Source organism: Homalodisca vitripennis, chromosome 6 (genome assembly GCF_021130785.1).
Source record: "Homalodisca vitripennis isolate AUS2020 chromosome 6, UT_GWSS_2.1, whole genome shotgun sequence".
NCBI classification, from domain to species: domain Eukaryota; kingdom Metazoa; phylum Arthropoda; class Insecta; order Hemiptera; family Cicadellidae; genus Homalodisca; species Homalodisca vitripennis.
This window is the reverse complement of record NC_060212.1, coordinates 127,955,667-127,983,135: the sequence shown is the minus strand read 5'-3', so window position 1 is coordinate 127,983,135 and position 27,469 is coordinate 127,955,667. Positions and strand designations below refer to the sequence as shown.

The 27,469-nt window shown below is 29.5% G+C and overlaps 1 protein-coding gene across 1 annotated transcript in view; it reads right to left on the bottom strand.

Annotated features, from left to right (window-relative positions):
• Window positions 1-27,233, bottom strand: part of LOC124364915 (neural-cadherin-like) — an 85,964-nt gene extending 58,731 nt beyond the window's left edge. Inside the window, exon 1 of the mRNA XM_046820722.1 lies at window positions 27,103-27,233. Coding sequence (XP_046676678.1) covers window positions 27,103-27,154 — 52 coding nt within the window. The 5' untranslated portion in view covers window positions 27,155-27,233. The remainder of the gene's footprint in view (window positions 1-27,102) is intronic.
• Window positions 27,234-27,469: the final 236 nt, after the last annotated feature.

The window sequence follows — 27,469 nt, the reverse complement described above, 5'->3', positions numbered from 1 at the left end:
CATGGCATTAAATGGATTATTGATCATTGGCGCAATAAAAATTTAAAATTAGATAATACCTTCGTCTCTGCAATCTGCATTACACTACTCATCAACCAGTTTACAGTAATTTAATAGTTACTAAAATTTGAATGTAAACAAATGTTTTCTCCCCTTTTGACGAACTTCAACCGAAAGAGTTAACAGCTGAAAGTATCAGTTAAGTTTTTATTACGTGTCGTAGCGCAATCTGCTGGATCCAATATAAAACAGTAACATCAACAACAATTTATAAATAAAAAGTAATAAAAATAAACTATTCAAATCGGACCAAATCATGAATGTAAACCATTCTCGAATCCCCTTCAACACACAACAAAGTTTCATCAAAATCTGTCCAGTCGTTTAGGAGGAGTTCAGTCACAAATACACGAACAAAAGAAATCTCTCTCTCTCTCTCTCTCTCTCTCTCTCTCTCTCTCTCTCTCTCTCTCTCTCTCTCAGGCATGTTTGTCATAACCCAATTCTCCCTTACTATTATCCACTACGTATATGTAGTAAGGGCTGCAATATTACTCACCAAACATAAAAAAAATATGTAAAGTTGACTTTATAAGCTATTAAAACTAATATAAGTTAAGACATACTTAAAGTCAAATAATAACAGGATGCTAAATTAAAGTAAACAAAGCTTGAGGACTATTGAAAAAAATTTTTAATTAGATGTATTTTAGCATACGCAAATTACAGAATACCATATAATTTATCTATATATACTATATATTTAGTATCTCTATATACTAAAAAGAAAGGTCTCGTTCGCTTACATCATTATTTCTTTAGCTTCCTGATATCTCAGAATGTTGAATTACGGTAAACGCGTCTTATGACGAAAATTCAAATGCACTCCTAAAACATTATACATACTAGGGCGTTTAAGTGAAGTTTTCCATGACTATTAGAACTATATTTTGAAATGCAGCCTTTAAATGAAGTAGAGAAATGAAATATGACACACGTGCTTAATGTCTTAAGAGACAAATTACAAATCACTAATGAAGATCAGCCAACCTTAGAGTAATGCTCAGAATATATTTTTTACTTTATTTTTCAAATATACTCACCGTCAACCACAGATCAGCCACCTTTAGTGTTGAAATTCGTGTGCAGGATTACGCCAAAAAAATTACAACCCTTATATCATAGTGGTTTTGTGATGTATAGTAATTTTTATTGTTTTGGGTAATAGAACATGTACAAATTATTCTTGAAGGGATATAAGAAATCCTGAAAACTATTTTTTTAAAGAGAGTAATGGAGAGATTTGACGGATAAGATCTCCGGATAGAAATTTTTATAAACTATTAAACTTGTGCTGTTTTCATTAGACCGTGAAAAGTGAACTTGAAAGCAAAATATATTTTATCAAAACATTTTGTAGGAAAGGTTTATTTTTCTAGGTCAAGTTCATATAGTCGCAATTGTTTTCTTAAATATTACTGTTGTAATGCATTACTGTCAGTGTTTTGGTAGTTATACTATAATATGATTAATATTACAGTAATAAAACTCCACAGAAATGTAATAATTACTTATTAAATTATATGTTTGCTATAATTGTCATTGCCATTTTATTTTTGTGTACCGGGGCTTGACTTTGATATGGAGGGCTATTCCTAACAGTGTTATAAAGATCAAAGGGTGAATTATATTATAAGCGTAAGCAAAAAAGTTCCTATTTACGCTGGTCCTGTCTTGTTCATTACTTTTATAATTGTTACAGATTATTTTCTGTACATTATTTTACCTTTATTTTACATTGCAGTTTATATTACTAATAAAGCTAGATCATTATGCATTTCTTGTCTTTTATTCTGAAAATTAAGAATTTAGTGCTTTACAAATATTTTTCCAAGTTTATAATAATGGCCTCTAATTGCTTTTTGTTGAAATAAGAAAATTTCGTGATAGAAATATAAGGATAACGTAAGTTTACAATAAAAATAAATGAGTGGCAACAAAATTTACTAGACTAAACATATAAATAACAAAAGATGACAAATGAAGATCAGCCAACCTTAGAGTAATGTTCAGATTATATATTTTACTTTCTTTTTGAAAAATACTCACCGTTCTTAATCTTAATCAAAATACTTAATCTTCTAGTTCCTAACCTGCAAATGAAATAAGAAATTAAAATAAAGAGCTTATTGTTTGTAAAATAATTAAAATTTTTGTTTCATAGTTATGGAATATACAAAATTTATTAATAAACTGAGCTTTGACACAAATTTGTTTTTATTGCAAGAAGTTTTGTTATAATTTTCCATCATCTTAAGAAAAATAAAACTATGATGGTTGCTATCATAAAGAGTTTACTTTTTTTTGTAATTAAATTTCCAATTCAATGGTCTCAACAGATTATGATTTGACTTATTGAAGTTTTAAAATATAGGTACCTATTTAAATAATCTCCTTGTTTCGGTTAAGACTATTTTTAATGAGTTATAAAAAAAAATCAAAGAGTAATAACTCAATTGAGTGAGTGTGAGTAATTTGGGTTTGTTTTATACGTAACAGATAAAAAAAATTCTTATTAGATTTGTGAAATAATTTTCAAAATTTTTGCGTAAACTTAATTTCGTGAATAAATTTCCATTAACATATTTTTATTTAATACTGAAATTGAATTACCGTGTAACTAAGCAAACGTAACATATTGATATTCAGTTGAGGTCTTGATTCTGTTTATAGAATTTGTTTAGGCAGTGGAAACAAAAATTGTATAAACATTTTACTATGTCATAATTCGAAGTGGTGTATACTGGTGAAAAATGTGAATGTCACTTATGCCATTGGCTACGAGAACATAACTAAGGTTAATTTTATGTTTCTGCTAAGGCAGTCTTTAGTTGCATAAATAATAAATTGGTAAACTAGAAATATTCAGCCTATAATATGCCATACAGGATTTTATTTGGCGTTTCAAAATTTTTTGCTTTTATTAATTTAGTTTTTAGCACATTAAAAAAATAACAAAATGTTTTAAACTGTTCACACTCTGATAGTCTAACAGAATATGATTATCATAATGTACGAGTTTAGGTAATTAATGATAAACGCAGGTGTAATAACGGTGTAAGCTAATAATAATTTTTTGTAAATTCTGACGAGCAAATCCCGTTTCAATGTCCCAACTATGGTAAACAAAGAATATTATAGTTTTCATAAAATGAAAGCCGAATATAAAAATGTGCATCGCTTGGACAGTGACAACTACGGTTTTCCAACTACGTATCCAAACAGTGATAAAGTTGACAATGAATCATAAGGAACGTTTGAAGATATAACTACAAGGTAGACGCGGTCTGACCACAAGCGACGAATTTTCTCACTCATACAGTATTTATCTTCCCGCTTTCAGATTCCCTCGATCACAAGTCTCAACATCAACATTGAATTTTCCATTCCTTTCTCATTCCTATGATTTATGGGAAATGTGTGCATTTGACAGGTTCCTATTTTTATTTTTATAGAAGACTGAAGTGGTTAGTCGTATTTGTGACTAAAATAAATTTTGAATAAAACGGCTGTGAGTTTTTATTGGGAAATATTAAAATTTTGAAAATGATATAATTTTAATCTGTCCTAGATTCTTATTAAAATATTGTATTTAATTTTAAAGAGCTGGCAACTTATTATGGCTTTGATTTAATTTATATACATTTTTAAAATAATTTAAAACACGTAAAATTCTTTAAGTTTTGTTTTTGTTACGAACATAAAACTCTATATTCATATTAAATATTCTATAATGGTATTAGAAAAATATTAGTTGTGAATAAAGTATATTAGTAAATACAGGCTTATTATGCCAATTCACACACTTTTAAGTTCAAGAAAACATTATAATTATAACTGTATCTATATTATCAACGTGACATGTTTTAGTTTGGTCCAAACTGGACATCTCGTAGATTATATGTAATATTACCATAGAAAACCTTACATTTATTAATAGTAAAAAAAACAATAGATACTAAAATCTATAATAAAGAAGTTACATTTCGAATAATGTAAATATAGAGCAGTTTATTATTATGTGTTCACCAAACATTGCATTCTGTTTGTCTCTTAGAAAATACCATAAAGTAAAGGTTTTTTAAACACGTTTAGAACATGTCTGAATCTGATTATGACTTATTCTTTGTCTGGTTTATTAAGCATTTTATGTGCTTGCCCCTAGCATCCTATCCAATTAACATAAACATTAATTAATGTTATTATTTGATGTGAAATTTTGAACTAATTTAATACAGGTATGATATTATGTTTGTCCCACATATTATACAGTATATACACATTAAGTTTGAAGAGTAGATGAAGAATGTTAACAAAGTACTGGTTTTAATACAGTTCCGTTTCTTCATAAAGGAACACAGTTACATGTTTAATAAAATCAATGTTAATACGTAAATATTACATTTTCTGTACAATTTCTATAGATCTTCCGAATTGTATCCTTGTTGTAAATTTAACGGATGAAACGTTAAATCAAAATTATGCAAAGAATAGCAAGATAGTTTACTCTAAACATCATCACAATATAGAAAATATTATATATTTTATGTTTAAAAATTACACCCAATCGAAAATCAAAATATATATTACTTAATGAATTATAATAAAATTAACATATAAGTAAATATGTGTTTCATTTTACAGGGAATTTCACATTTTTGCTACTAAAATTTTTATTTTCAATTTAAATTTCAACATAAATTCATCGGAATAATTCATAAAAGTACCAATTGTAACAAACGATAAGATGGCTCCATACGCAAAAAAAGCTTTAAATATTGCAGTTTTCAGTAAACCTAATGTTAACATCTTTAAACAATATTAATTTTTTAATAGTAGTTTAGCCTTTAAAGGCTATATGGACTCTTCATTAATAAAATTATTAAACTCATTTTAACCGCACAAAAACCTGCTTTAAAACTTAACTTAATGTTGTATTCACGGAATATGGAATTTATCTGGTGGGCGTAAAAAATATAAACACTGTCAAATATTTTTTTTATTTTAATAATTTAACATATTTAAAACCGTTAAAACCAATTTTCCCCATATTTTATTATCCTTCATAATTATTTATTTCTGTTCATCTATACGTTTCGTTCATCTAGAAGAAATCAAAGCACATTTGGTTTCTGAAGTGATCCTTATTCAAGATACATTAGGGTTTCAATACAAATTCTAAATTGTTCAATAGGTTTAATTTTAACTATTAAGAACTGTATATGAAAATCTAAAAACAATTCAGTAATACGTGAAAATATCACAATTATTTATTTTTTACGTTGAATTTGTTACATTGGAAGTATTTTAACGTTTAAAAGTATTTAAATATTCATTGGATTTTTGTTTCGTAACTTGTCATTATTGAGATTATTATAACTAATTACATTTGAGGTGTTCGTAAATCCCAAAATTAAATTTATAGTGTTCAAATATTGGCTTTTTACATTGCGTAATCCCTATATTTACTTTATAATATGAGCTATCAATATACCACTTTCTTCTCCCAGTGGATATAAAGAAGAAAGAAAGGGACTTGAGGCAGTCATCGTGCCAAACTGTATTTTGTAAAAGGTGAAATTTTATCGGTAAAAATGTTTAGACGTAATTGGATATAAAGGAAGAAAAAAAGGTAAGAAGTTAGTACGCAGTGGATATTACAAACAACCCAAAAAATTTACAGTAATAGTCTGCTAAAAGATTAGTAAGCATTATTTTGATGTAGTGAGAAATTTGTCTCAAGAAACGGATGTACTTCTTTTCGTATACATGCCGATATAGTAATATATAAATAAGGACTGGTTTAGTTTGTATGGTAATATTAAAATATTATTACATATGGAAACTACTACAATTTGCTTAACAAAGTTTTTGTTACGGAAAATAATAAGAATTGGAGAGAGTTTTTACAGAGATGTGTAACTTTGCACATGTGTCACATAATAGGTTTTTTACAATCTCATCAGACTTAACATAAAAACATAAAATTGTTTTGTTAAGTCCAACAAAAATGATGATAATCTCATAAAATTGGTTTGTATTCAGTACAACTGGGGAATCGATGTTCTATTTCTTACACTTATTTACATTATATACATCCTTCAACAAAATTAAGTTCATTGTATTCCTTCTGATATATATTCGTTCCATTAAAAGCATTATAATTTTGTTTTTCCCCAGCTAGATTTTTGGAATATTATATTATGTGTTCTGGAAATTATGAGTCAATACCAGAAAGGAATGAATACAGAAGAAGTGGTTCAAGAACTAGATATCTCCATAAATAACCAAGCAGTTGGATCATAAGTGCACTGAAAACGGTTAAGAATGACCACCTTATGGAAATCGGCCTCATCAATTGCGACCCTTTCAATATCACCCGATGTAGAGTGAAAACTTTTGTGATCTTATTTCCTAATTGGCTGAACGTTAGCAAACCCTGACGTTTGTCGGGCTATAAAATGTTATTTCCGACCACATTTCTACTGTCAGTCTGCCGAAGACAACTTTAAAATGACCTTCTATATACACTTTTGTTTGCTATAAGGCTTCATTTCAAATTCGGTAAGACTGAATATTATAATGTTCATGTTAATATGTTAATGTTCATTATAATGTTCATGTCAGTCTAAGGGTTAACTCGGAGATTAGCAACTATTTTTAGATTTATTTTACTGATAACCATGATAGAAAATATAAAATAGCCGAAAATAAATTAGTTAACAAGCTAAGTACAAAAAATATTGTTGTCACGGGACAGCTTAATACATTATTTTAGCTTATTCATACAGTAAAATTTTGTGTAAACAAATTATGGACAGAAAAGTGAATATTGAAATTTTGTAACAAGTTCTTCTTTTGTTGCACTATTACGTTCTAGTGTTCGTATACTGCTGTGAAACCTAAGTTGCGTAAGAAAAGAACATATTCATGTGGTATGTAGCAAAGATATTTTATCTATGTGGATTTTAAATTTTGTATTGATATAATTTCTATATTTAAAAAGCATGAAAAGAATTATTAGTAGTTTGACACAACTTCTTTTTGTATGCTGTGGTGATGGAAAAATTAACTTCTATAATGATTCATGTTTTCATAATCACCTAAGGAACATCTCGCGAATGCAATAAAATTAAACGCAATACATTTTCCATACATTCTATAGAAGATTTTTACACCACACGCAATGCGGCTAAATCCTATTTTATTATCCATGGTTCAAGAGAAGGTTGTACAATTAATCTATAATATTATATTTATAGTTTTAAAACCTTTTTATAATTTTCTAAGAATTAATACTTGGAACGTTTACTAAGAAATCAATCTACTATGTGCATATCTTACTATTCACTTAACAACACATTTAACTGAAATTAAAATTAGAAAATGATTTTATTTAACGAAAGTATTAAAGTGTTGTTATAAGATAACGCACATAATTATATCTGATTTAAAATAAGAGCGGTGGAGTGAGAGTGGATCCAACTGCTACCACAGAAGGTTTTTAATTTTCCGCTTCGCATGGGTTGATGTTACGGTTCTGTGTATTAACACAACATGTCATAAGTTTTAAACAAACATGACTTTGTAACTCTCATGGATCACTGTAACAATTACGAGTGATTTACTCATTCCTATAAATGAAACGGAATGGATATCATTAGACAATAATTGGCTTACATCAATATTATAACTTTGTATGTATAACGAGTTAACGATTAACGCGATAGTGCAAGGAATGTATTAAGACATATTATATAATAGTTAAATACCATGTATTAGTAGTCATGTACATAATGTGTAATATATAGTATTTAAATAAAATTTTTAATAGTAATAGATTTATTGCATTTATTTTGTATACCAAACTCAAATAAAGAAAGGCTTAACTCAATTTCATATTCAGATGAATATTGAAATTAAATACTACAAAATAACGTAAAATGCTCTTAATCCCCGTACATAATTACTTAATTAAGAATAAATCTTACGTGTATTATTAAATCTAACGGATATAAGTACGCCAAACCAATTACCACGTAACAGAATTCACCGAAATAGATGCAGACTTTCAAGTTTATTTCGGAAAGCTCAGCCTAATGTCACAAAGGGACATGTAACATTATTGATATGTAGTTTAAAAAACGAGGTTTTGTCCCTAATTTAAAGTTTGCAAATGAAATATATCTGGAGATTTCCTGAGGAAATGGCTTTACAATAATATTTATCGAAATTGCATAGAGATTCAAATGTCATTATGATACGTGGTGTTGCCTATGTATAAATACAGTTACATACAACAAGCAAATTGTCAATAATTTACTCAAAATGTAAGTAGTTAATTCTTTCTTACAGTATATAGTGCTGTATATACACATAAAGGGATATACAGGGACATACATTTAAGCGAAAATTTGGAAACACCCTAGAGGGGTAAGAAAAATAGTGCAAATATTTCAACTCTACAGCTTAAGTCATTCGCCCTAACTTTCCAATAGACTTTCATAATTTTACTCAAAATATTATGGATAAATAACCATCGTTTATAACACCATAGATTATCTCAATGTTCCTTATATAGAAATAAAATGATATTCAGATACATAAGTCATATCGCTCTCCAGATGAGTACCAGGCTACGCTATTACACTTAGATAAATGGAATGGACGGGCATGCAGAATCAGCAAACTCAATTGTCTTGTATAAATGAATTTTTATGCCAGAATTAAAGGTTATAAGTAATATAGTTCTTGAGATATATGTAACTAAATACACTACGCTAACACCCAGTCAAGTATTTGAGACAGACCCGCAAAATCATCAAGTACGTCATTGTAAATATTGAGATAAAGATATGTCTCACAGTTATAGCCAAAATAAATATTTTAATTGAATGAAATAACGTACATAAAACGTTTAAAATAATGGGCAAAGTGTAGACAACTACATTGGGAATATTAGCAGTGTACATATTGAGGTTTTAACACAAAATAAAAATGTTATATTGTTTTGAAAAAAAAAAATGTATTAACAGATAATTTATTTAAAAAAGTAGAATAGTTAAAATTTTGCAATTAATTCATACTTGCTTCCTGTCTATATATTAAGAGGTTTTAATATTTCCTTTGCACAGTATTAAAAAAAATTTTTGATTTTGTTTAAATACTTACGTAATATGTATTTTTAAACATGTATTATTATATAACTAGACATATAATAACATTGATTACGTTCATTAAGACGTTATTATGAATATGAAACTAATTATGATAAATTTATATTTTTCTCTTATTTATTAACGTATTTATTTGTAAATAATATATATCTTCCAAAAAAAAACAAAGTAATAATTCTCTCTAAACAAAAATTTGGGTTTTTAATACTTGTAATGATTGCATTAGTTGATATTCATTAGTAGGTATTCAACTCATAAATACCTACTTTCTGCTGCCTTGGGCTCCTAAATAACGTAGCATACGTCCTCCCTTGATTTTTCAACCCCTCTATACCATCACGTATAATGAGTTTAATTTGAAGGAATGCTATAACAAGATGACAATAGTTTCTTTTATTAATAATTATAAATTAGTATTCCTTTGATGACATGAAGTATTTAAGACTGATCACAGCTAGGAATGAAACACAGGTTTTCAGAATACCCTCACGCACATATAGTACTACCTTTTGCAAGTGGCTTTTAAATTTTCCAAGAGAAATCAAAGGCAAAGTTACAAATTTTGCATAACTAGCATATCCAGAGTTCATGAAACGAAATATGTATTTGCTTTATCGTTTCTCTCCAATATAATATTCTAATACATTTTTTTACTATTGTTCTCTGGGAAGTAGAAGAAGAAAACAGGTTTATAATGATTACCTACTAGACAGCACAAATTTATAGTGTAAAATCCAAGTCGTTATGTGTATGTATTCATAGAGAATAATATTATTATTTTTATAATGGCGTTTCATATAATCAGTCTATATTACAGACTCCCTTAAGGATTCAGATCAAAATTACACACATATTGTTTTTTCGATTTGTTTTTATAGCTTATTATTAAAATTTTAATACCATAGCCTTTAAAAATAACTGTTCTAAATGTAAAAATATGTTATCTCTACTCAAGGTGCAGGAGCCGATTGGTAATGTAAACTACATTACCTTGCCATTTTTTCCTAATAATAAATCAAATGAGTATAAAGTGTGACCATTTTATACTTCTAGGTGAGTCACAGGATTAGGTGGAAATGTTTTTAAAGATTTTTAATATAATTAATTTAAGATTCAAGGGAATTATTAATGTGTTTCGTTATCAAGAGCCTATCGTTCCATAAAAAAATAAACAAATCAATTATATTATATATATATATATATATATTCTTAAGTATTATCTTCGTATATGTCCTTATATATGAATTAGTGGTCCTAAATACTTCTTTAATTGCCTCCCAATCCTTATGGAGTAGCTCGTTTTACTGTCTTAAAATATATACCTTAAAAGCCCTTGGTAAATTTTAAAACTAATTTGGTAAGCCCAGAAACAATTTACACACTTAATTTATAAAAACGGGAATATAAACAGAAATGCTGATATGTAAAGGGCAAAATATAAGAGAAATGTGCAAAATAACTGGTGGTGATAGCCACAACACTGGGCCATGTTTTATTCACTTGACTCCAAAGCGTGAGAAGTGGTCGGATTAACCAAGCCCGCATTGCTCCTGCAGCTCATGGTTATTTCATTTCATTTACACAAACTTACAAATTGAGATAACCTAATTAAAGACCTTGAGACATGCTGTTGAAGACGATGAGATGGGGTTGGAATCGATATTGTTATGTTAGAATAGCGCTATGTTTAATTCTTTGCAATCAGCCGAAGCAGCGTCCGTCCAGCTTCTAAGAAGTGGTGAATACGCCCACGGGACAGCTGCTGTTTTGGCATTATAAGGCATTAAATTAGGGTGCGGGATTCCTGGTATTCCCCTTTTTTAATGCACTCTTCTTGATTTATTTACTTGATATTAAAATAGTTATTGTACTATAAGTTTTAAATTTTATCTAAAAATTCACGAATTCAAAAGTGAAATTTTTGTTGCAATAAGTTTTTAGTTTGTACATTGATCAACTCAATATAAGCATTTGATCTAAAATGTTAGATTGAAAATTTTAAATAAAAACGGAAACTAAAGCCATTTTTTAACATTTTACATTACAGATACGTGTTTTGGTAATAAGCCACCTGTAGTATACATATGAGTAAGCTATAAATAATAAGAAAGTATACTCATATAGAAGATTTTAAAGTATGTTACATTTATAGTGTCACAATTGTATGGATGATCTACTGAAAAACATACAGAATACTTTCTGTGTGTACATTTGAATTTGTTTTGTCTTGTCTTTCAGATTAATGTACTTTTTGGGTGAATATATATATATATATATATATATATATATATATATATATATATATATATAGAGCGCTTACTTTTTCCGATTCAATTATTTTGTATTTGGCCGTATCTGTCACATATGCGTTTAAATAAGCAAACTAACATATGATCGGAAGACCAAACACCTGTCAAACGACTTTTATTTACGTTAAATTGTATAAATGGCAATAGCCTTATTTAATTTCAATAAACATTGAATCACAAAAAGTACTTGCTCCGCCGGGAGTCGAACCCGGATCTCTCACTTGCCGGGTGAATGTGCTACCATTACACCACAGAGCGCTTACTTTTTCCGATTCAATTATTTTGTATTTGGCCGTATCTGTCACATATGCGTTTAAATAAGCAAACTAACATATGATCGGAAGACCAAACACCTGTCAAACGACTTTTATTTACGTTAAATTGTATAAATGGCAATAGCCTTATTTAATTTCAATAAACATTCACCCGGCAAGTATATATTATATATAGCGCGTCAGGAATTTTATATATATATATATATATATATATATAGCGCGTCAGGAATTTTATATATATATATATATATATATATATATATATATATATATATATATACAATTACTGACGCGTTAGAGGAAATGTTATATGTATACACTGATTTCGTTGTAGTACACAATGCTATGTGTTGAGACTACTTTAGTAGTAACAATAACTCTAGCTAAACTATACATGTTGTTTACTCGATTTAGCTCCAAAGTGACCAAGAAGAATCAGAACTCTTCATAATGAAATGTACAAGAATTCAAAGAGATTGTGTCATATAAATAAGCAAAACTATTCATGTCTAAAAGCAGGTAATAAACAATTTCAAAATTTTTGTACATTAGAAAAAAATTTCATCCTAACAGTAAAACATAATAACTTAGGTTTGTGGACTATTGGAGATGTATGAGATTTAAAATGTTTCCAAGACTCTAAGTTGTGGATAGACATTTTGAGGGTAAACTCAAAATGTCTAAACATTTTAAAAGCAAAGTTGCCACTGATAATATATATATATATATATATATATATATATATATATATATATATATATATTATATATATTAAAAAAGTCGTTTGTTGTTTATAATTATAATTATCCACTATAATTACAATTAGTGCTAGTATGTAATGATAAAATAAATTACATAAATAAATATTTCAAGAAATTAAAATTATGTTTGGTAAGTTGATAGTAATAATAGCATATTTTACGTTATATTTCAAACATGATATTGATTTTATGACGGAAATTTGCGTAAAAAACAAGACCACTGCAAAATTTACATCTGCTCACAATAATTAATATGTGCAATCCCTATGCGGACGTAAAAAAATAATGTAATATGCCCCACTATTCTACACGACTATCTGCGAATTTAAACGTAACTTTACAATAATTTTGTTATGGCAATTATCTCATAAATATTTTTATAAATAGCCTGTTTTATATAGTTATTAAATTGTACTAAATAAATTTTTTAAATATAGTGTTCATTTAATTGTCTATAAATTATTAAGTACTAGTAGTTATAGTCAAACACGTATTAATGAAAATATATATATTCGTTGTTAAGACTGTCTTTACAATCTTTAAGGTCGTTTACTATACTGTTGTAACTTGTGTATAGGCAAGATATAGTTCAACAATGAAGCTTTTCCTTTTTCGAGATTTGGCTGAGGTTTAGGAACACATAAATCAGGTTAATTTATCGACACTAAAGTAGGTGATAATCTCCAAGTATTGTATTTTTGGCTTCAGTATTACTAGTGTTTTGGACAATTTTATCATTAATCTGTCTGACTGTATGTCTATTTGCTTTTTTTTATTTTTCGCTGGGTATTTTAAAAAAGATGGTCCACGTGGCATTGGCAGACCAGTCCACAGGATTTAAATGAAAGTGATTAAAGACACAGAAATGTGTATATTTACTCTTCTTTTTCTTTTGAGGCTACTAAAATTTCTCTTCTGCCCGATCGTACGTCCGTAAATCCATCCAGTAGTAGATTTGTGAATAAAACGATCTATAAATATAAAATCATGCATCCAACTTTATCTTAGCTTTGTACTATAAAATATTATAAAACTACAGTTTAATGTTGTAAACCTTTACAGAAAACTTCTACACTGTTTCTTGCATTCAGCATTCTAAGAAGGATAAAATTGTTAATGATCGAAACTTAAAATTGTTGATTGGATTTAATTTTACCTCCAATACACCACTGCAGAATTACTCTTTTTTGTTATGGCATGTTAGATACATAAAATTCACTTTTATATGAGAAAGTCCAGTATATAGTTACATAAAGGCAACAACACTCAGTTCAGGGCAATATAAAATATTCACAGGTGTCGCTCCCGTGTGTTGCCTGACATCAAACTTTTCTTGTTGAGAACCAACTTTACAAAAATGCCCATTCAACTTGATGGTTTTGTTTTGTTACATATTGTTATAACAGAATGATATTTTACATGCCAACTTCCGTCCATTTTCAATGTTTTCGTTTAGTTTATTACGTCATTATTTCTTGTTTTAGTATTATTACTAGGCTATGCAAGAAAAAACAGATACTTAGTGTCTTAAGTGGTGAATTTATTATATTCTATACACTTAGTAATTTTTAGAAGTCGAAGAATAGATTTGTATGCTTTTAGTATCATGTGGCCACAAATCAGCACTATTGTAAAAAATACATGGCGTCCAAAACATCCCGGAACGGATTATATTTTTGCAACGCTTTAAGATAATGTTACAACACTAGTTACAGACTAACTATAGAAAATATACAATTTACAACATATACAGTGACCGAATAATTCCTGAGTGGTACGGCCTACATGGAGTTTCAAGAAAATGTTTAACGTAGCATAGGTTGGTATGCTAACCTGAAACGGACAACCAAGTTGGAAATGGTAGCCGTTTAAAGATGGCTTGAAGTTACGTGTTGGTACCCGTAACCAAAGTCATTGCAGTTTGATTAATTGTTTCACAGGAAAAACTAGAGTAATTGACAATTTCTGAATCCCAGTACAATGGCATTTTCTAGGCCATTTTTTTTTTTTGAGTGGGATTATTTTTTTTTAATGCTTAAAGTTTCAGTAGTTAATTATTTTAACTCGTTAACTTAAAATTAAAGCAAATTTTAATCGGCTACGTCAGGGTCGGTTGTCCATTTGAAGTAAGGATTTTGCATTGTACTCTAGTAATACAGACCTTTAAAGTGACCTGTGTTTAAGTTTTAAATTATCCTCAGACTCCTTGTGGGCCGTAACTCTGAGGAAGTAGCGTGTATTTTAAATAAATGTTTAGCCCATTGAGTATGTACGAAGTTTTGTAAATCCATTTTAAATCGTTTTAAAAATTTTCAACTGTCCCAAAACTTTTTTGACCCAGTGTATAAAAAAAGAACAATAAGGGATAATACACTTTAATAACATATTAAGATTTATTTTCATTATAGAAAACGCACTGTTTGTATACATATAAACCACTCAGATTTTTGGCACGATAAAATAATATTTATTTTCTCCTAATGTTAAAAACCTTTATAGGCTTTAATTTCACGATAGTTTTAGTTTTGTATATAGAAATAATTATATTATAAATTGGTTTCATTTATATTTGATTGTGTGTGTGTGTGTGTGTGTGTGTGTGTGTGTTGTAATTAATATGGCGTATTATCTTCTTTAATACTTTAAACGGTAAAATTATAGTAATAAATAATTAAATTCAACTCAGGAGAATTATACAGTTTATATTAATATTAAGGGAAAATAAATTATCACTACACATAACAAATAATATAATATCATTTGTTCACACTCATTTTCTTAAGATATTTTGTTTATTCAGTGATATTTTCGTTATCATCATGCTTGGCCAGAAGACCATTCTGTTATGTAATGCTAAGGTAAATGCCATGGAGTGTCATGCAGCATCATATAACAATATTTTATTGTAGATACATTAAACTTTATATACAATTTTAATTCTATAGGTCCATTCACTTTCAAGATATTATGTTGGAATGAGAACAGACATAAAGAAATACTGACAGACGGATAAAAAAGTTTTCCTATCTGTCAAGTGATAAGCTACGCCAGAGGTCAATCAACAAGAATATGCGTTTTGAGATACTGATGATGCTCTTGTGAGAGTATTGTCCATACATTATTATGCCATTGTTTGGTTTGTCAAAGAAAACGATTAACAATATCTAGCTTAACACTCTAACAAACCCAATTATGTATTTAATATTTAATAACGGTAAAAGGTAAATATCTGAATGAGAGAATAGCTTGAAACAGACAGGCAGGTGCAAAAGATATCACAACCCAGTGATCATTGCTAGTCAAATGCCTTCTACAGTTCTATATGTAACATAATGGAATTTTTCTTTTCTCTCTATTTCAGTTTAAAAATATACTGAAATTCGGGTTGCAAATAGGCTATTTTCTATAAGCTACTATTGTTTTATTACATTTTTTATGGATATACGTTTCTGTAATATGATACATAATTATGGATTTAAAGAAAAGAATGTAATTGTATGAAAAAAATTTCATTTCATGTATATTATTCTGTTTACAGATTTATTTTTAATATAGTTTCCTAGAAGTTATTACTGTTACTCTTAAGACCAATGTAAAAATAATTACTAAAGCTCACCCAAATTCCATGGAATGACATGTATCATTATCGAACTTAGTGTTCCTTGCGTAGATATGAAGATTCACACAAGGTGTCAAGTTCAGTTCGTTTTTGAGATACCGTGCGGACAACAGTCTCTTCGCTGTAGCTCAGCAAAACTTTTTTCGCTGATTTGATAGTTATGTTGGTAAAGATATTTATACACCAGTATTTATAATTAATAATATTATTAGTTTTCTTGCGTCAAAGTTATTTATTTTTTATTAGTAATTGAAATATATTGGAAAATATAAATATAAATAAAAATTTGAAGTAAATCTTTTAAAATAAAAAAATGTTATAACAAAAAACAACGTTTAAATATTTTGGGTTTTTTATATGACTACCATAACGACAGGCATTATTTTATTTTTCACTGCAAATTAGTAATTAAATAAATATATTTGGCTTTATTCAAAGTGGAGTGCCCTTGACATCGAATATTAAATTGTCACATATTTCATTTTATGTCACAGTAATCAACAAACTAACAAAACAAAACCAAGTAACTTTAAATTTACTTTGTGTAATATTTGTGAATAAAGTAAGGTGTGCGGTAGCATATCACGTTGTTGTAATTTTGTCAATCCGTCCAACTCAACTCTACATACGTCAAAGTGGTAAAGTGTTCAACCAAACAGTAAACGAGTTCTCCTTTCAAACTCTCTGATCTGTTACGTACAGTTGTAATCCAAAGGATTTGGAATTTGCACATGTTACTGATGGATGAAGTTTCGAATTGAAATCTTCATTTAACATAGAGATCCTGCTAGAAATTTAGGCCTCAAAGCTTTGAGCTGGACCTTAGTACATACATATATATATATATATATATATATATATATATATATATATATATATATATATATATATATATATACATACATATATCATTTATAATCCATATATTCGCATATTTGAACTACTATTAAAGGTTTATTTTACTTTGTGATATGAACCAAATAATAAATACTGTGATAAAGTAAGGAATTTATCAAGATTATATCTAATTGCAATATTACATTTTACTTTTTTCAAAAGTAAATCCTTAAAGACAATATTTACTTATAAAGTAACTAGCATCCAGCACCTACTGTTAAAGGATGACCAAAAATATTTTTGTAGAATTGAAGTCAATGATCAATTTTTACTTATAGCAGCAGAAGAGATGGACAGACTATGTATGTATAACACAATATAAATAAACCTTTAACACTTTTTTTAAAACTTTTATTTTTGTTACAATGTACCTTTACCTGAAGATGAAATCAGAGATTTCGAAATGTACATTGTAACAAAAATAAAAGTTTACAAAAAAAGTGTTAAAAGGTTTATTTATATTGTGTTATACATATTTATAAAACACTTTTCAAGGCTACATCTGTAACATGGACAGACTATGGTTTTTAAATTAACTCTTTCACTTGAGATGATTCTGGTTACTGAAATATGTTTTTAAACATAAAACATTTCTCAATTTAAATGTATACGTATATTTACTTTACTTATTTATATAATAAACAAAGAACCATATAGCATTTACTGCCACAATGTACTTCGATCCCAAATATTGATAAACTCATACATCTACTGGTAGTTCGTATTCGTAATCAACATCAATTGGATTATGTAAATCACTTGTACTTGTTTTACTGACAGCTCTAAGTTTTCTACATTCTTTTCTTCACAATTTTCCTCTTTCAATGTTCAAAACTTTTTAAAACAACACAACTTTTACCTTTTTTATTGTTTTAGCGTGAACAATTCTTTTGTTCTACATTTTCTCATACATTTGTCTCTAAAACTATACAATTACTTCTGACTAACATTCATTAAAATCATGAAAGTTCAGTTCCTTTTCATAACATTTTATTTATCCTAAAACAATTTGTAAACAAATCTAAATAAATGCCATTAGATACTTGCAATATAGCACACTTACCAGCAGTTTCAACTAAACTTCACACAATTACAGCTGACATTCATGTCGTTATAATTCAAAGGAAATTACAGTGCCATACGATTACAATAGTCGAGCAGGCGGCAGTAATGAATTGGCTTCATTGTTTTACATCACATCCCGTCTTTGTGATAATTTCATTTGGAAATGTAACAGTTACAATGACTATTTCAGATAACTTATTCTGAGGTATTATAACTAATGATATATTATTCATGTTTGTATAGGAGTATGTTATAGCTTGTATATTAACGTTTTAGATCCTACAAATAATCTTTCTCTCCTTCACAACATCAATTATTTCTTTAGAACACTTAAAATTTTTCAGCAAAGTGGTTAAAAAGTATAACAAAATATAATTTCAATTTTTGGAAAAGCTGTAAATTATGTAAAAGAATATTTTTATTGTTCACATAAAGACCATTTCATTGCTTCCGGAGTGACAAAATATTCCGAATGGGTAAGTTTGAGTGTTAGGGGACTTTTCTGCCAAAATACCATTGTAAACCCCCAATAAGGAGGGAACTGTAGCCAAACGTGTCAGTTAAACCATCCTGGTTTTGTTTTGTCTAAATACAAGCGGAAATCCGACCGTAAGTGGGAAGTACTCTATCTTGCTGGAACGAGCCAGCAACCAAGTGTTCCATCTTTCTGGAACGAGCCAACAACGATTTACTCCATCTTGATGGAACGAGCCAACAACTAAGTGTTCCGTCTTGCTGGAACGAGCCAACAACGAAGTGCTCCATCTTGCTGGAACGATCCTTCATCGAGATGCTCCATCTTGCTGGAACGAGCCTACATCGAAATGCTCCATCTTGATGGAACGAGCCAACAACTAAGTGTTCCATCTTGCTGGAACGAGCTAACAACTAAGTGTTCCATCTTGCTGGAACGAGCCAACAACGAAGTGCTCCATCTTGCTCGAACGATCCTACATATAGATGCTCCATCTTGCTGGAACGAGCCAACAACGAAGTGCTCCATCTTGCTGAAACGATCCTACATCGAGATGCTCCATCATGCTGGAACGAGCCTACATCGAAGTGCTCCATCTTGCTGGAACGAGCCTACATCGAAGTTATTTGGTGATAAACAAACAGCCGGAACATATAGTGTTACATTTTTAAGTTTATTGTGGTAGTAAGGTTTACTTTAATGAATAAGGGTGCAAATAATTAACCTGCTACAATACCTCTCGAAAAATGTAATTTTTAATAATACTGCGGATGTTGCTTTCTAATCTAGTGAGGGTTGACATTAGACCAATACCAAGAGTTGTGCTTGTTTACTTTACCATGTACCTTAAACGACGCTTCGTCTTTAAAAACGATGTTATTATACTATATTGTTATCCAATTCCTTATGATATATTTCAAAAATTTTCCTCGACTATCAAAGTCTTCTGAAAAGTTTTATGAAATAAAAATAATTTTAAGGTTAAAATTTCTTATTGCGGGAAATTAAAAAAAAGTTTATATGGGTTGTTTATAATCCACTTTATACTAACCATATATAACAATGTGTTTTGTTTCTTACTGGGGTTTAATTTATACGTCAGTTATTATACTATAGTAATACATCTATATACTATAGTAATGCAAAGGTGTGAAATACGTGGTTGTCAAGAAGTCTTCTTCAATAAAAAAGTACTCACTTTACATCTAAGCATTTAATATAAGCTAGAGTATACAACAATACGAGATAGTAAAAAGTATAAGTATTATTTTTATTTTATTTTAATATAATTTTATTTTACATTTATTTTGAAGTACAAATAATAAAGTATATGTTTTATTCAGACAAAAACACATTTTAAACAATACAAATCTATTTTCAACTACCCAATGTAATGTAGTCAGCTAACATGTGGTGAAACTAATACAACATCATTTGGTTTTCCTCAATGTGTTGCAGTAACTTTCAAAAATAACGAGATTAAACATTTTACTATCGAGTAATTCAAACAGCTGCTTCCCAAGCAAATAAAACATCCTAGTTTATCTACTGTATCATACTATATGACAGCCCATCCATATTGATTTAGATATATTGATTTATTTCGAACATCGAAAATTCTTTGAATTTATAAAAAAGAGAACATATCACAATTTTTTTACCTAATAACCTCCAATCGTGGCCTAGTGACATAGTAATTTTAATATCGAATGTACTACATCATACTAAAATATTACACAAATTAATACAGCTATAGTACCAAAGTATTCCAAACGAATATAAACCGACTTGAACATTATACAAATGAAATAATCAGGGAAGAACAGGCAGGGTTCATAAAGGGCAGATCAACCACAAATCAGATTTTCATTTTCAAAGAAATATTAGCTAAATACTGGGAATATAATAAAGAATTTTTTGCCATATTTATTGACTTTCAAAAACCATACGATAGCATAATCAGAAAGGAGTTGTGGACACAACTAGATAAATTTAGCCATTCCAAGAAAATTAATAAACTTAGTTAAGATGAGTGTCACAGAGTCAAGAGGCTCAGTAAGAATTAATGGTCGGGACTGTGTACCTTTTGGGATAAACTCAGGAGCCAGACAAGGAGATGGTCTTTCTCCAATCTTATTTAATATTGCCATAGAAGAAGCACTTCAGATTGTAGCAGAGAGGGATTTAGGGGTGGAAAGTTGGAGCTAAACTAAACATCCTAGCTTTTGCAGATGATGTTGTCATATTTGCAGAAAATGTAGATGATTTTTAGGTCACTAACTAGACTATTTATGAGTGAGGCAGAGAAAGTGGGGTTGAAGACGAATGATGCAAAAACTAAATATATGCACTTTAGAAGGAATCAAAATCAAAGAGGAGGACCCCTACAAATTGATGGGCATGTTTTCGAACAAGTGGAGAACTTTAAGTACCTTGGGGTCACAATATCAAATAAAAAACACAGATGAACCAGAGATACAAAATAGGATCAACTCAGCAAATAGATGTGTATATGCATGCAATAGGATACTTTCAACCAAATCTCTCTCTCACAAAACTAAAACTAGAATATACAAAACAATTATATGTCCAGTGCTTTTGTACGGATCCGAAACGTGGAGGCTAAATAAGAAGGATGAGAAAAAGCTTCTAGTTTTCGAGAATAGAATTTTACGTAAAATTTATGGGCCATCATATGAACAAGGGGTATGGAGAAGAAAACATAATAGAGAAATCAGGGAGCTCTACAATAGTACGGATGTAATAGGAGAAATAATGTGCAGAAGACTCCGTTGGGCAGGCCATGTTTTGACAAGAGAAGAGGAATGCAAACTGAGGAGGGTAATGTACGGTAACCCAGAAGGAAGACGACCCCGTGGGAGACCGAAAGTGAGATGGTGGAACCAGGTGAATGCTGATATGGAGAAGGTGGGCGCTTCAGAGGAAGATGCAGAGGACCGTTCAAGATGGAGGAGCTTTGTTGGTGCGGCTAAATATCACCTCCGATATAAATGGCCCTGGGAGTAAGAGTAAGTAAGTAAGTATAGTACCAAAGTATTACCTAAGCAATACAGTAAAAATAACATACAGAAACGTTCATGATATTTAATTATCATTAAAACAATACCATATTGTTGTATATAACAGAAAGGGACATGTAATTCCAAGGGAAATGGAACTTAGCGTCCTTTTGCATAGTAGATTATAACATGTATTTAAAGATACTAGAAGGTCTGTAAGAGAGACAAGTTTTTTCGACGACCACCCGATGAGCACTTAATGATGGAAATCACAAACTAGAATAACTTGTTAAAATTATGGGGAGGGGAGAATTCAACAGAAAGTATTTGAATCTGAGCTAGGTTTGAATCAAATTAGACATGTTAGACTGGTAATCGTCTCTTTTGGATATCGATTCGATTTCTTTTATGTAGCTACATTTGGAAATTCCATTTAGGAACGAATATGTTTAGTGGAACATTTTTTAAACTGACAGTACCCCAGATATGAACCAGTTACCTTGTTATGAGTCATATCAGTGTTGTTACGTGAGGAGTAGTGTCAATACTTTGCAGTATGTAGTATTAATGTAAAGATTGTTTATAAAGGTCCATTAGCATTTGGTGCTTCTATTCTTACGCATACTCTAGTCCAATGCTCTGATAAACAATAATACCAGGTGCTTTCAAAGTTAATCAACTAGTCTTCACTGCACCAGACTAATTAGGTCTTGTTAACTAGCGTAAAATAAGGTTTAAGTCATGCAGAAATGTACTCATTAATAATATATTTTCCATTCTGACCATTAACTATTAACTTAAGTAAATAGGTATATTTAAGATTATAAAATAAGTAAAGGATAAGTAGGGTAAGTAGGTTAAGTAGTGGATTTAATTAAACTAGTATCAAGTACAACCAAATTTGATGAATAATCGACGGGTTTGAATTATAGAATCACAATTTGTCTGGTCCTCTCATTGAATATAATATGCAGGATTGATTTTTTTATAAATATAACTAATCATACTATTTACCGCGATGGGAATCTTGATATTCATGTTTTAACGAGTGAATTGTGATAATCAGTACTGAAGTACGTACCTCAAGTCAGCAATCTGTATTGCTCTCACGTGTTTGAATGTTAAACTATTAAGTCAGCTAACCAATATCAGTATTGCTCTGACGTGTTTCAATGTTTAACAACTTTGCCAAGGACTATAAAAAATGTGCTAAAGCGAAAACGCGACGCCCAGTGCTAAAACATTTTAAATATTGGTAATAAGGTCTTTTTACATCGAAACACTAAAACCCAATAGAGTTTTGAATTGTTAATTTAAAGTACGTTAAATTTATGTTTATTAACAGTACATGTTACAAACGTATTTAATAATATTGAAATCTGTTTTTTGAGTAGGTTTTAGTTTTCTTTGGATGAAATATGTACAGTAGGTAAAACACTTAATAAGGATTTATTTGAGGTAAATTAATGAGACTATTGTTGGAAAGGATACAAAAACACATATTTAGATTTAAACTACATTTAAGATAACTAAGCAAAAAATATATTCATATTTAAATATAATATTATCAACTAATCCGAATTTTTGTCTTGTTTAATATTAACTGTTAAATATTAAATATAAAGTGGTGTTCCATTTAATCAGATACACTGAAAAGTAACGCGCTAGCCGGCAGTATAAATACAAAGTAAGGATGGCTTGGGTATTGAGGTCCCAGGGACGTCGCGTCGGGTAGGACCGCAGACAATTTAGAGTGTGAACGATATTTCTTCCCTTCGTTTATAACTTTTTGCTAACATCTCCGAGGGTACAGGTTTTCTATATTCCGTGTCACTTTAAAGAAATAATTTTCGAGTAATGCACCTCATGAACTTTATTCATTCATACTGTAATATAAATTGATTTATTTACTACCAGATAAAAAAATATTATCGTTAAAATCGTTTTATTAAACACAATGTTAATACTATAAGGACTATTCTGGTAGTGTTTTGTTACTGTCATTAAGTGGTGTGACGTTTTTGATTAAACTCGATCAATTTTGCGTTTATTATTTCTGAGTCTGTGTATAATAGTTGTAACGCAATTACATAATATACTATAAGATTGTAAGATTAATACTCTGAGTGTATGTAACTACAGTGGACAGTACATGCACGTGCAGCGAATATATATAATTATTCTGTAGTATATATATATATATATATATATACTATAAACTCAATATAATATACTACGGTTTACGCTTTAAATACATCAAACTACCTCTACACCTTATCGCGTAACAGGGTTCGCTGAGGTTACATACAAATTTAAAATTAACTAACGAAATGTTTCTCTAGCATATTAAGGATAGTTAGGCTCCATGTGTTCTATATAATATTTTTAATATATTATACTATTTTACTTAGTTTCTTTAGAAATGTATTTATTCTATGATCTGTGTCATACTATAATGGTTACTCAATGATATAAAGTAAAAATGTTCATTAGGTTAACCTAAAGCCAACGGAGTGATATGTGACATTATCGAAGTTGTTTAGCGTATACAATGACGAGGCTTCATAAAACTTATTATAGCCTTATAAGTTATAACTTATAACTTATTATAAACTAATATAGCAAGGCATTTACTAATTGACGAACTTCCTAGAGGTTACTGGAAGCGTACAAGATGAGTAGACACATAGCTGCTGTAAGTGAAGGCTACATAACGAACAGCCAAGGCAAAAACTCTTCAGACCTCCTCCCCCCAAGAATCCCAGATATTTCTATTTGAAGTTTAGGAGGAATGTAAAGTGGCAGTGTATATCATAGAGTGAATTCATTAAACCTAAAAACTTGAATTACATAGATGCAGAAAGGTTTGTGTTGACTTCGTAAAACATGTTGTGTTTTTAAGTTTAATATTCGTATTAAAAACTATACCTATACTATGTTTATCCATAACCACTATCAATATAGCTTTACATAATGTAGAAACGTGAATTGTTAATAGGAATTCAAAGTTCTACTTACAACTGTGTGTGATAGCATATGAAATTCTAGAATGATTGGCCCATACTTTTCAGGAGTTTTTGAGGAGGAAAGTCATAGCTTAATATGTCGTAATGAGTGGTTTTGCCACACGTATACATTAATTCCTCAATAACTTAAATTACCATCAAGATGGTGCTCCATCACATTACTCGGCAATGTATTAGCCGTGTAGATCCGAAGGCATGGTAACAACTGATTGACTCCCAACATAATGCAGGCAACACCACATTCACTTATTTACAGCTTTTCATTGAGGAATCGAAATCTATTTGGCAAAATGGAAAGATTTATATTAAAACAACATCTTAAACAAATTTTAAATAACAATAATATAATTTCATGAAACTTTAGGTTTCACTGAACGCTGAAAAATAATAATAAAATAGTTATAAATATTTATAAAATTTTTTTAATAAGTGGAAATGTCTTTAAAATATTTTTTATGTATCAGTAATAAAATTTATCTATTAATAAAAAAATATATTCTAATTTTGTTACTTTTCTAAAAAAGCTTTTTCAATTATTAAACGGAGTCTTAAGACACCAAATGATATGTTTAAAGCCTTAAAAAATTAAACCTATAAACCGAATACACATTTTTTCATATTTCTTGCAAACCATAAAACAGTAAAAAATGTAGACACATTGAGAGGTAAACTAGAGTTTTTGTAGATTGCGTTCTCTAAGGCCTACACAATTTATAAATTTGTAATACTATTAGTATATTTTCCCACATTTCTACGAGTGGGTAACATAATAATAATGTTATTAAGTATTCTTATGATATTTTTGTACAAAAACCTTTACATACAAGATGGATTCGGAAATAAAGAAATTCATCATTATTGCCTTGTTGCTATTACACGAGTTTATAAATATAACAATCGTATGCCAAAAATCCACTTTACCCTTAACTCGTAAAATACAACATCAACATAGAAAATATGTTGTTGTAAATGCTCATAACGTTCTAAAACAAAGTTTTCCTATTATGTTAGTCATTATGCTTGATAGCTGGTGTAATAAACTAAATTATTTTGAACATTTAAAGAAATACTATTTTTTTAATAAATATTTATAATTTGAAAAAAGCATTGCGATTTGGTTCTGTATAACAAATAATGAAGAATTTATAAATTCCATTTTTCATCTTCTGAACCATTAAAAATGTAATGACACTGGTTAACGTCCTAAAAACTTTTGTTAGAACCTCAGATTTTCAAATTAAGTCAAGTTTAGTTTTATTTAAGATTTTCGATACTTGCCGTGTCCCAAGTTTACATAATTCCAAGAATTATTATGTATTAATTTAGCGTTTACGTCGGAATAAGTTTTTCCAAACGTTAATTAGATATTAAGCTAATTTTAATAGTACTATTAATGTGGAACCATTTTCATAACCCTGCAACATCTGAATAAAGATAGATAATTTTAAGCTTTTGAAATCTTCTTCTACGAGCAGAATGATCTTCAGTGTAGAACCAGTAACGAATTGAAACTTGTTTCATACATTAATGCGGGTTGTATTTAAATCGCATCAGTACTCACAAAACCTATTAAACTATTGTAAAAATAAGATTTTATGATGAATATTCCCATAGCATTTTTAAAAACCTAAATATTGTAATTTATAAACAGTTTTTTACAAGAATCTATATTATTAGGAAAATTTACAGATTTGTTTATGGTCATTTTAAGTATCGACAGGTATAAGTTTAATAGACATATTCGCTATTAATTGAAAGCTCTCACATGTCGAAATTTTACAAGGAGAATTAGTCAAACGATCTTTTGTTTTTTAACTATGTTATAGAAGACATAGTGCGTTGTCAAAAACCAAAGTAACGTAAGGTCTAGTTTTACCTATTTGATCTATACTCTTAGATTGTACTTAGCCAGTGATAAATAATGGTGTTACATTATAGTTAGTAAATAAAATACTAGTTAAAATAATTTTTAAAGTATTTACTATTGTATTACCACTAATAATAAAATTCTTTCATGCTGTTGCTATATTCGTTCATTTATTGAACACATGCAGAACGTAGTCAGTTTATATTGTACGCTCTTTCCTGTTATATTAATGCCAATATTGTTGAAAAAAAAACACACTTATTTACTGATGTAAATTAATTAAGTAAATTAATAAAGTAAATTAATAAACTTTATTCATGAATTTTCGTGCTAATTATAAATAACGTAAGGGAACTTTAATATTCTTTGTAAGCCCATTTCTTAAAAAATAGCGTTCACTGATTCGTGTATCCTATTTAACATGCTTTTTTTGTGGATTAAAACCTGAGTTAATATAGGTTAGTGGTAAGTAAACTTTACTTTTGAAGTAATGTCACATTTGAAGCCTCTATAACATTAAAATGGTAAGAAAGTTATTGCTTGGCTACAAACCTAAATAGGTGCTATTGGTTAGGATCCAGAGGACTTTTAGCGGGTCCACCATGCCAGATCACATCACACCTCTGCTGGGTCACGACACGCTACACCTACACGCTACACGCTTGACACAAGGTAGGCAGGAATCACGACGCGCGACTCGCACGGACTGGGCCAGCCGCCCCAACGCCGCGCCAGCGCCGTGACGCCACCCCGCGCCGGCGCCGCTCGTCACACGACGTCAACTCCTGCACTCACCACTTCCCGCAGTCACCCATTTATTATTCCAGAACAGTGGTTAAGTTAAGGAACTCTAATGTCTTTCGGCGGCTCTAATTAATATTTATTATCCACGACCATCTGCATCCATTAAGTAAAGTGC